Here is an 11378-nt window from a genome sequence, read left to right as displayed (position 1 = left end):
TTTCTTTACCATCCATTTCTCTCATTTCGTTTTTCACATCTTTCAGAAGTTATCGAGTTTGACTTTTCAGAAATGACATGTGTATAAAATATCACCTCCTCGATATACTGTATATTCTTGGCGATTTTCTACAACTATACTACACCTGAACTGTACCAAAAATATTGAGTACTTCACCTCGGTATTTCTTTTTTTATGGCGTTCCCTTGTTTGCCGTATGCATGGAGCAAGAGGCGCCAAGAGAGCAACACTAGCACGCAGGGCCTAGCTTGGGCTCAGTCCGGCCCGAAAGCTATTCGCTTTCCGGGCATTCGGCCCAGGAGCGGCATCGTTCGTGGACCGTGGTGCCCCAGCACTCCAGCAGCCCAACACGACATCGAGTGTGGCTTGTACGTGAACGTGTTTTGAAATTTTACCATACGTAGAACACATGCAGAAACTTAGTTTTACATTCTTTTATAAAAAATGATTATTTACAAAGCTAAGTGTCGTCTATCCGTGTTCTACATACACGATTAAAAGAACCCTTAAGATTTAAAAGTATGATTTGTGGCTGAGTTTCAAAAGACGAGTCATATGTTTTACAAAGCCAAGTGAGTTTTCAGATACAAGACAATTATGAATGGTGCAAGTACAATAAATATCCCCTTTGAAAATAATACTCCCTCCGTTCCAAATTAACTGACGTGGATTTGAATAGATTCTTATCTAAATTCACGTCAGTTAATTTGGAACGGAAAGAGTAATAACTTATGCACATATAATTACTCGGCCAACCCCCTTCCTGAAAAATATATCTCCGGGACCTTCCAAAAAGAAAACATCGATTAGAAAGGGGCCAGATCTGTTTTTCTTTGTTGGGAAACACTGTCAAAACAGTACTAGTGGTAGTGAAATCTGAAAAAAGCAAAGTCACTGGAACAACCACTCTTTCTAGAAGACCGAACCCCTCCGATATCTCGGTCTTAAACTGGTCTCATGTGTCACTCGGACAGTACTGATACACAGCGTAGCTGACGCATGGGCAGGTAAATTAAAGCTGATGTGCCACCCTCTTTCGAGAAAGTCTCCGAGCACGTACGGGAACAACTTTTTCTTCCAAACTCCAAATATTCCATGGCGCCGCGAGTTGGTAACTAATTTGGCCCCGAGCTCTGCTGGCTGCAATCTTTTGAAGTTTTGATTGATTGATTTGTCTTTTGATTTGGTTCGCCTGAGATCACGGACGGAAGCAGGAAAAAATTATATGGAGAGCTGGAAGAGAAAAGACTAGTGTTAGTAGGGCCAAAACACAAAATACACACAGTTTATAGTACCTAAAATAGTACGAACCTGAGCTTAATTAGTGTATTTTATTTTGCGGAATTGTTTTCATGCACGTCTAGACAGACCTGTAATCCTTCGTGGGCATGCAGAACCACTCGGTGGAAAATTTGGTGCAACATCAAATTAACATTACCCTTTGTAAAAGTTCGCGTGGTTTAATTTCAATCTCTCTAAAGTTCAAAAAGACATGAAAATGCGAATGAATATTTCGATTTTCTCCTGGAGTACGTGCTGCGAATCAGAGCTCTTGTCCATGTCAAAAAAATTCCCACGGGGAGGACTTTTCCTTCCGATCAAAAAGGCCGGCCGGGCCCCGGCTAATTTCTGCTACTACATGCATGGGTCGTTTCTTCCGCAAGTCAAACGCTCGAACATGTCGGGCCGATTCATGCCGGCTTGTCGCGGCCTCCCTCCACGGGAGAATGCACGCCAATTTTATACTCGCGATCGCCGGTACCTGACCTCTACATGTTGCCGCAGCAATTGTGCATATTATCGGCCGATCGATATAACGGCTTCTCTTAATTCAACCTTTCAAAACTTTCTGTTTGACGGGCTCCAGTCGGTCTCCAGGATTTCCAAAAGATAATGAGATCTGTAGAGCAGTCGCAGTCAAATTTATTCTAGCTAGCTTCTTCCTCCAGGGAACGTCCCACTGTCCCAGCGTCTCGAGTCAAAGGATCAAAGCACAAGGTGATGATTTGAAGAAGGAAATTAAGTACTCTTGCATGCATATATCAATACATCATGGTCCTCCGTACGTGACGAAAATTCCATATTACGTAGTACTATATTCCGATCCGGTAGACTGTACGATCATATAGTAGTAGCAGCACGTAGCAGGCTGCCTGGCTGCAGTTAGAATGGTCAGCGGTACAGCATATACCGCTGAAAAGTTTGCATGGTACGTTGCCCCCGTTAATCAACAGTTATGCTGCCTGGCCTAACGAATTCCTCCGGTTTCTGTTTTTAATTAGCAGTACTGCGTGCATGCTAGCTTGTGCTGCTAATGCACAGCTAACTATACATACTGCCAGCTTAAATTTGGGTCTAACTAACTACTCCTTCCGTCCTGAATTAACTGACATGGACTTGTATAGATTCTTATAACAATCCACGTCCGTTAATTAGAGACGGAATGAGTAGCTAAGATTTGACCAACAAATCCAACCGACGAACACTGGATTTGTTCCCAATTCTAGCTCTCGAAGAATTCCGCTTTTGAATTAGAGTAAAGTTTTAGCCAGACGATCGACGGATCGCCTTGCTGAAAATATAGCCAGTGGAAAGCAGTAGGTAGCCCCCGCGACCGGAGACCTCATATATCCTCCAGCGACGAGTCGGACGACGTCCCCTCTTCTGGCGCTTCGTAGCCGGATCAGGAAGCCATATAGGACCTCCAGGCCATACATCCTTGTAATTACGTTGTACGCCCCTGCCCAAAACTCACCATCCCATGTGTGCATAAGATTATACATACTAAAATTTTCAGAGATGTATGGTTCGACGGCAATCTGATGGTCCGCAACCGCCCGGTGCACATGGCTGCAAGGGTAGTGGAGTAGCTTAGGCTTGTTGCAAGTGCACTCACATGTCGTTGCATGGAGGGTGACCTCATGCTGAGTGTTACCTCTGAGGTGACCTCTCACGAAATGCGACCGCGTGCTGACAAGCCACCTTCTTCTAAGCCTGTCGACCATGGTACCACTATGGCTCCTTGCGGCCTTTGATTTCCAGTCCAAGTGTCTCTGCATCTTTTCAGACCATTGCTTTTTCTGCAACATGCGTGCCCTCGATACTTGAACCCTATCGGCAAAATAAGCAACAGTCATGTTCCATGTTTCACTAACCAAGGCAGTTATTGGAAGACCACGCACACCTTTGAGGACACCATTGTACACTTCTGAAAAGTTGGTTGTCATTATGCCAAAGCGAGCACCCGTGTCGTGAGCCTGGGCCCACTTTTCTAAACGCGGGCAACTCTGGTTGACCCACTCAGCTAGATTCCTGGCCCTCCTCTGGCCCCCCTCACCTTGCCCTTCTGGAGGTGCATCACCACCATTGCAGGTCATCTCTGCGTTCAAGGCCGCAAAGATGGCATCAAACTTACGCATTTGGTTTTGCATGCACATCTTCTTGAAAATCTTCATATAATCCTTGTTCTTGAATCGGGAGTAAAAATTTGCGGCCAAATGCCGCATGCACCATCTGGTTGTAATATCAGGCCACCTATGCTCCAGTGGCACCGAGTACTTCATCTGGTGAAGTGCACTCAGCAGCCCCGCATTGCGATCAGAAATGATGCAAACTCCGGCCCTGTCTCTGACAACACCATCTTTCAAGAATTTCAAGAACCACAACCAGCTTTCTGTGCTCTCGTTCTCGACGATGGCATATGCAATAGGTAGGAGCTGGTCATTCGCATCCGCTGCAACCGCCACCAACAGAGTACCAGTGTACTTTCCAGTGAGGAAGGTACCATCAATAGATAACACCGGTCGACAATACGAGAAAGCCTGAATAGTCTGGCTGAATGCCTAGAATACACGATCAAGGATGTAATGACCCTCCGGTCCATTTGGCACTGGATGCTCTTGCATGGATATGTATGTCCCCGGGTTAGTTTCACAAATCTGATGAAGCATTGTGGGGACATAGTTATAGGCATCCTCATAAGTGCCAAACATCCTCGTCGGTACCTCCTCCTTAGCACGCCTGGCCTTGCTGTAGCTCACTGGGTAGCCAATGCGATCAGCAGGAGCCTTCATCAATGACTTAACGCTGACACCAATCTTGTCAACGACGGTGGAAGAGATGGCTTCAACCACGTATGATGCAGTGACGTTGCGGTGGTGTGGCAGCACACCAGATTGCTCACATGTGTGTGTGTGTGGTACCATCTTCGTCACAACGAATGGCATCATAATCCCCCGCGGTTGTCGAGCAACAATTCTTGCAGGGCAACCCGACTCCTTGTGGATGCATGCTACCTTGAATATTTCTGAATTGGACCTCAACACTCTGTACTCCCGCCCTATAGTGATGCCATACCCCTAGATTGCATGTTTGGCTACTTTCTTGTCGGGAAAATGTTGCCCAACCTCAAGAACTTCCGAACCGAAGCCACGCAGAGACGTATCCTCTGCCCGGATTGCAAGAGCCCGGACAGCCTCAACATCCATTGGTGGCACCTCTGCCCTATGAGACGAACCATCTTCTACATCTTCATCGCTCTCATCTGATGAGGAATCAATTGCCTCATCACCAGAATCTAGCTCATCAGGCAGTCCGTCCATGTGATCATTCAGATCAACGACCATGGACCAATATGGACCGGCATCTGGAGTTGGGAGAAGTGGACCTTCATCAATAGAAATTCCCTCCATCTCAGTACCAGCAATAGCTAACTGCATGGAGCCAAGATCCATACTGCACCTAGCCTCATCATTGTCGTTGAACTGCACATAAACTATGGGGCGTCCGTACATTGCTGCACCAGGCGTGCTAGCAAGCCTCATGTACGTACGCCAGTTACTTTCACTTTTAACCTATCGTAGCTCCCAACGCGGCAAGGACCCTTCTTGAACCCGCGGGACTATTAATGCTTCAACGATCAGCTTCTTCGATGCCATCTCAGAACCAAACTCAACCTTGATGCAGTTTGTAACGTCCAAGAAACTCGTGTTGACAATGTCTTCTATGGTAAGAAGCTTGTGCTGGCACTGCCACACATCAAGCCCGGAAGGACCATCACGTACGATGCCATCACCATAAAACACTAGCAGTTTGTTCATTGTACCTACACATTAACCATATTCCAATACAATTGATAAATACATTTTTTATCTACTACTTATGATAATATTCGCACATAATTTAAAAACTATTTTACAATTCGCATGTCAAAATGAATTACAGCACCGGACACATCTAACCCTCATCTATTATATCTTCAACTATAACACGCACAGATTCCTAGTCTAACATCTTCAAAAACTTAGTAACTATTATTATCGCATCATAGAACTACAAGCGAGTTAATAAAACAGCTATAATCTGCATGCAAAACAACCGTCAACCGTGCATTTCATTTCATAGGCCTTACCTTGATGTACAACTTCTTCAATCACTTCAAGTAAATATTCCCACTCCAAAGGATCCAAAATCAGCTCTCGAGATGATTATGAACTCTCTAAAACATCATAATATACCCGTTTACGAAATAATAAAATACAAGAAAAACAGCATGCATGTAACGAAAGAAACACAACCTTACCTTCATCCATCGCTTCGTTCCTACATAAATCAGCTCTAAGCCCAAAAACACATCGAAAGAAGCTGAGAAGAAATACAAGCCGAGAAAGTGGGGTAGATGAGAGTGCGCCTGTGCGAGAGTGGTAGGAAGGAGGGAGTGTTAAAAGAGCCGAGCGTCTCAGGCGCGGGAAAAAGCCTCTTCCGGTAATGGCATGGGCGGAAGGTGGGCACGTCGCTTCACACGGAAAAAGACGAGGATACTGCTGCGGGTGCCGTCGCATCTCACGGAAACACAGAGAATCTTGGGGTCTTCCGCCCATGGCATTGGAGGGAAGGACCCTGGTGTCCCTCTTGGCCGACATGCGCAGAGGACAAGGGGTCCTACTAGCCTAAAAAAACCCATGCATAGGCTTTCCGCCAATGGGATTGGAGGAAAGGCCTTTCCGCCTTTGGCATTGTCACGAAGCATCAACGTCCGGTTCAATTGGCGAAAACCTCTACGTGGCGCCTTTTGGGCCTTCCGTCAGACTACTTTTGTCAAAAAATTTGGGAGAGTGCTGCTTTTGTCAAAACGGTGAGCGAGAGGGCTACTGGCGCAAAAAATTCAAACTTTCGATCACTGGCAGTAGACCCAACTGGCCAACTAGCCGTACGTCCGGCCGCAGGACGTTCCTCTCGGATCTCGATCCTTCCCAGTTCCCAGGTTCATCACCAGTCTGCTACACTGATTTGCTGCGTTGGAGTTCGAAGCAGCACCAACCAAACCACGCATTTAATTCCGCTCTCGATCTCCTCCAGCTACCAAGTGTGATGACAACCTGACGACCATACAGTAGTCCACTCCTTGACTGCGGCTACTAGCTGTAGCATGCAGAACGGCTCGGCTCATCTCCTCTCTGTCGAATTCAAGGCGCTAGCTGCTGCAATAACTCCAGCGAGAGTCTTTGCTCATCTGACATCTCACATCTCTGTCGTGGCGCAACAGTAGGAGTGCAACTACAAACAGACAGACTCCAAGGGTAGCGGTGGTCGTTGATGGCTACTGGTAGTAGTGGGTGAATGCCCCGTGCCATTTGGAGCATTCATGGGGCCTGGCAAACCAAACAAAACATGGGGTTGTTTGTTGCTTGTACTACTGCCTAGGGCCGCGGAGGCGCGGATATCTTCTCGTCTCGCACCGCTCGAAACAAGCTACAGATCGATCGCGTACCTGTACGGGCTGGTCACGGTCGGTGGTGAGTAACTTAGATGGTGAGTAAGTTAGAGTGTATATATATATATATATATATATATATATGTTATTAAGTGTAAATTACTATTTTCATAGCGGGATAATAACATATATGTAGTGTCATGCATGGTGTCATTTATTAAGTTGTAAACTCATCTTATTTTGGTTTGTGTGATGTTATGGTAACATATCTAGTTATTATTATTTTTTTTCATTTAATATCATGTCATGTCATCAAAATGTCTAGTTGACATCTTAGGATACTGACTAACTTACTCCCAACTACCAGCCTGCTAGCGTTCGCAGACTGCAGCCGCCGCGATCAGGCTATAGCTGCCGTGTGTTACCCCGTTAGTACGGCTGCATATATGCCTTAATTGATCATCGATCAGCTTTGCTACCGCCTACTGTGTCCCTCAAAAATAGTTATTCTGTGCAACAGAGAAAGCATCCCATGCATTTTCAAGCCTCGTGTGTGCTGCATGCATACACGGCGCATGCGATTGTCAAATTTATGGAAGACAAGAATATATAGGACTAGTATATAGTACTGTACTAATAGTAGCACCCCAGGAAAGCAAAACGACCTTCCATGAAACATTGAACAAACTTTCAAAGGTCCATATATTGATAATCTGCAGCGACAACTCCGGCAGCGCATACTGTTTCTTGCATTGTTTCGCGGCTTTTCGCCCCAACAAGACCGCATGATTTGTTTCGCGGCTTTTCGACCCAACGAGACTGCTTCAATTCGGCAGGTTTATTGCCTACTGCTCTCCGCTGCCGCACAGCCGCAGACACACCCACACTAGTGCTAAAAATATACTCCTAGCTAGTACGTAGCAGAGAACGAAGGCAGGTTAGGACTGTACCAAACACGGCCTGCTAAACTTAGTTAATTAAGGAGGTAGAGTCTCTGCTAACTCATGGAGTGTGAGTTACGATGCAATGAACATTTTTTAGCATGTGTATGCATGCATCTGAAGGAATCTTCTTCTTCTTCCTCCTTAATTAAGACCAAGTGGTGGAAAAGGCAGCAGGTGGATTAAATCAAACAAGAAGGCCTTACGTACGCACGTACAATCAGACATGCACAAAACTAAGGCCGGGGGTAGTTCACCGAATGTACATCGATTCTCTCTCTTTTGAGGTTTTGTTGAGTATTCTCTTTTTGTTTTGAAGCGCTAAGGAAAATTATTTTGATTCTTTCTTGAAAGAAGTTGTTCCTTTATTCTTTCATTACTTAAAGAAGTGTATATAGTTAATTCCTATGTTCTAGCATGCTGCTTGTTTGTTTGTTTTTGTCTTTTTTCTTTCCTCGATCAATTCCATCAACTGGTCACATTGCACATGTTTGCTTTTGCTTCTAGAATCTCGAGAGGAGGGAGTTCGCTACCTATAGCTAGTATTGATAGAAAATGTAGGTTAAACTCGTGAGAGGAAAAGGCAAGCAAGCTATAAGAAGTTAACAACAGTATAGGGAGACAATTGATGCCAACCACTGTCTAGTTAAGCATTGTCAAAGTGTTGGTACTTGGCAGTACTACGTTCGCTGTCTCACGTGGTCTGCAGATATTTTTAAAGTTGTTATGCAACATTAGTTTTCTCAGATATGCTATTTGTCACGACTATTACCATATTATGCTTTAAGGAGAAGCTTTAACATGTTTCTAGCATGATTCTTTTAAAATAAATCCAAGGATATACAATTACTGGAATTTCGGGGCGTCGAACCAGGCACAAGCCACAGAGCTTGTCAGTCACTATGTAATCAAACAATTGAAATTTTGGGGATACATAATTTTTTAATGTAAACGAAGTTAATCAGCGGAGAGTCTAGGCAGCTGCCTAGGGTGGCGGGACGCTGGATTCGCCAGTGATACCGAGACTTTCCTTCCCACCACCTCTCGCATCCTTCTCGACACCAATGCGACAAAATAGGAATAGAGAGCCATTCGCATCTCCTCACCAACAACGCATCCGGGATTTTCCCTCCCGCCACTTCTCGCGTCCTCTTACCGCCTCTCATGTCCTTCTCGACAACTATGCGACAAAAACGGAGTACGAGAGCCCTCCATGTCTCCTCGCCAACGACACGTCCGAAACTTTCCTTCCCGCCTGCACCTTCCCGACAGTTGTGTGACAAAAAATGAGTAGAGTAAACGGTGTCTCCTCCCCAGCTACGCATCTGGATCTTCCCCTCCCGCCACTCTCGCGTCCTTCTCGACGGCTATGCGACAAAAACTGAGAACGAGAGCCATCTGTGTCTCCTCACCAACGACACATTCAAAACTTTCCCTCCCGCCACCTCTCGTGCCCTTTCCGACAGATATGCAACAAAAATTTATTACGAGAGCCATCAGCGTCTCCTCGCCCATGGCACATCCGAAACTTTCCTTCCCTCCCGCCGCCTCTCGCGTCTTCCTCGACAGTTGTGCGACAAAAATTGAGTACGAGAGCCAACCGTGTCTCCTTTCCAACAACGACACATCCGGAGCTTCCCCTCCCGCCACTCCCGCATCCTTCTTGACAGCTATGCGACAAAAACATAGTACGAGAGCCATCGGCGTCCCGATACAGCGTCGAGCATTCAACCGTTGTTTATACCCGTACGAGCTATGACACCAACATCGAGTCCGTTGTCCTCGGACTCTCCGACTCGTACTCAAGTATTCACGGAACGAGGTTTGTACTAAACATTTCGTTCCGAAAATGTACCCGTGGAATTTAACATACCCATTACAAGACGGAGCTAGTTATAGAATAATACAAAACATAGAGAAGCGTAATACTACAGATGAAGCAGCGGATATGCACACGAGCGGTTAGAGATGATACAGCGAAATTTGGCTAAGCCAAAGCTTTTAGACGATCATTAGCTATACGTGCAGATTCTGGGCACCCAAACATAGCCAAGTTCCTGGCACACGCACGCCCTCGCACGGACCACACTCCACAGCACGAGAGACAGGAGGCCGGGGTGGTCCTGATCGAGCCTGACCGGGGCGGGGGCAGAAGGAGCATGCCCCATCCTGGCCTACCTACCAACCTACCAAATCCTTCCTCAACCACTCGCGCCTCACACCAACTCGGTCAAATGTCCCGGAGTGATCCGGGTCAATGGGGCTGGGACCCCCTCTCCGGCCGCTCTCCATCTCCCACAGCTACCTTTTAGCCTTCCCCCCCGATCCTCGCGTCCATATAAACCCCCGCCCCGGCCGGCCTCTCCTTCCTCCTTCTTCCCCCCCAAAATTTGTTTGTTTGTTTTTCTGTCGGGAGGGAGAGAGAGAGAGACCGATGGGGCGGTCGCCGTGCTGCGAGAAGGCGCACACCAACAAGGGCGCGTGGACCAAGGAGGAGGACCAGCGCCTCATCGCCCACATCAAGGACCATGGCGATGGCTGCTGGAGATCCCTCCCCAAAGCCGCAGGTATCACATATATTACTCCTCCTCCTATGCTGTATATGTTTGCTAGTTATTCCTTCTCAAATTAACACGGCGATGCGTGTGTTTAGGTCTGCAGCGGTGCGGGAAGAGCTGCAGGCTGCGGTGGATCAACTACCTGCGGCCGGACCTGAAGCGGGGGCACTTCACCGAGGAGGAGGACAACGTCATCATCAGGCTCCACGAGGCCATCGGCAACAAGTGAGTTCTGCTGCTACTCCGCCCTTAGTTGTTAATCGAATCGATTAGTATATATCCTCCCGGGCTTTTAGTATCGTGCATCTGGAAAAAAGGAATCGAACTGAATTTTAATACGCACGCCCGGCTGGCTGGTTATAATTCCTGTTTGTTGTTTGCGCGCAGGTGGTCGCTCATCGCCGGGAAGCTGCCGGGGCGGACGGACAACGAGATCAAGAACTACTGGAACACGCACGTCAAGCGCAAGCTCATCGCCCAGGGCATCGACCCGCTCACCCACCTCCCCCTCAATGCCGCCAACCCCGGGCCCCCTGGAGCCGCCCACCGCCGCCGTGCCTTCCCTGCCCCGCTTGCAGGAGGGGGCTCCGCCAGCTGCTCGCGCTCGCGGGACGCCGCCGGAAGCAGCGAGGACGACGACAGCGGCTCCTTGGGGAACCTCGACCTCGACCTCAACCTCTCCATCAGCCCGCCCTGCGTGCACTACCCGGCGTCTTCTTCTTCCTCCCCTTCCCCGCCGCCGCCTGCGAGGATTGCTGCTGCCATGGATTATGATCCGTCCTTGGGGTACTACGCGTCCTCCGGGGTGTGCGTGTGCTTGGACCGCCTCGGGTTCCAGGGCAACGGGGAGCCCTGCAGCTTCTGCAACGGCGGCGCCTCGTCTTCTTCTTCGTCTTCCATGCGTCCGGTGGCGAGCTCATCCGGGGTGTTTAGGTTTGCTTAATGCTTCGCTTCAGGGATCGTAGAGCTGTTACTTAGCTTTAGACAGATCGCGCAGTTCAGAGTTACTACTCTTCAGGGGAGTAAGAGAGAGATGGATGGAGTTAGACAGTATGCTTTGTTGGGAACTTGAGATGGATGGAACATGGAATCGTCGTCTTTATGTAATTTGATCCCGGGGATTAAGTTCTTTTTCAATTTGCCTTA

The 11378-nt window shown here is 47.6% G+C and overlaps 1 protein-coding gene across 1 annotated transcript; it reads left to right on the top strand.

Moving 5' to 3' along the window:
• Positions 1-10036: 10036 nt before the first annotated feature.
• On the top strand, positions 10037-11378 carry LOC100829145 (transcription factor MYB8). Its single transcript, XM_003578806.4, has 3 exons — positions 10037-10241; positions 10328-10457; positions 10620-11378. The coding sequence occupies exons 1-3, from the start codon at positions 10109-10111 to the stop codon at positions 11173-11175; spliced, it is 819 nt and encodes a 272-aa protein (XP_003578854.1). The 5' UTR covers positions 10037-10108; the 3' UTR covers positions 11176-11378.

The sequence above is a fragment of the Brachypodium distachyon genome, chromosome 4 (assembly GCF_000005505.3).
Source record: "Brachypodium distachyon strain Bd21 chromosome 4, Brachypodium_distachyon_v3.0, whole genome shotgun sequence".
Classification (NCBI taxonomy): Eukaryota; Viridiplantae; Streptophyta; class Magnoliopsida; order Poales; family Poaceae; genus Brachypodium; species Brachypodium distachyon.
Note: the sequence above shows the minus strand (reverse complement) of the source record. Positions and strands in the feature narration are given on the sequence as shown.

What these genes read in the sequence shown, in the direction of transcription:
- LOC100829145 (XM_003578806.4), top strand. Translation starts at nt 10,109, where the DNA reads ATGGGGCGGTCGCCGTGCTGCGAGAAGGCGCACACCAACAAGGGCGCG. An exon ending in ATCCCTCCCCAAAGCCGCAG is followed by an intron (nt 10,242 to 10,327) that starts GTATCACATATA and finishes GCGTGTGTTTAG; the next exon opens with GTCTGCAGCGGTGCGGGAAG. An exon ending in CACGAGGCCATCGGCAACAA is followed by an intron (nt 10,458 to 10,619) that starts GTGAGTTCTGCT and finishes GTTTGCGCGCAG; the next exon opens with GTGGTCGCTCATCGCCGGGA.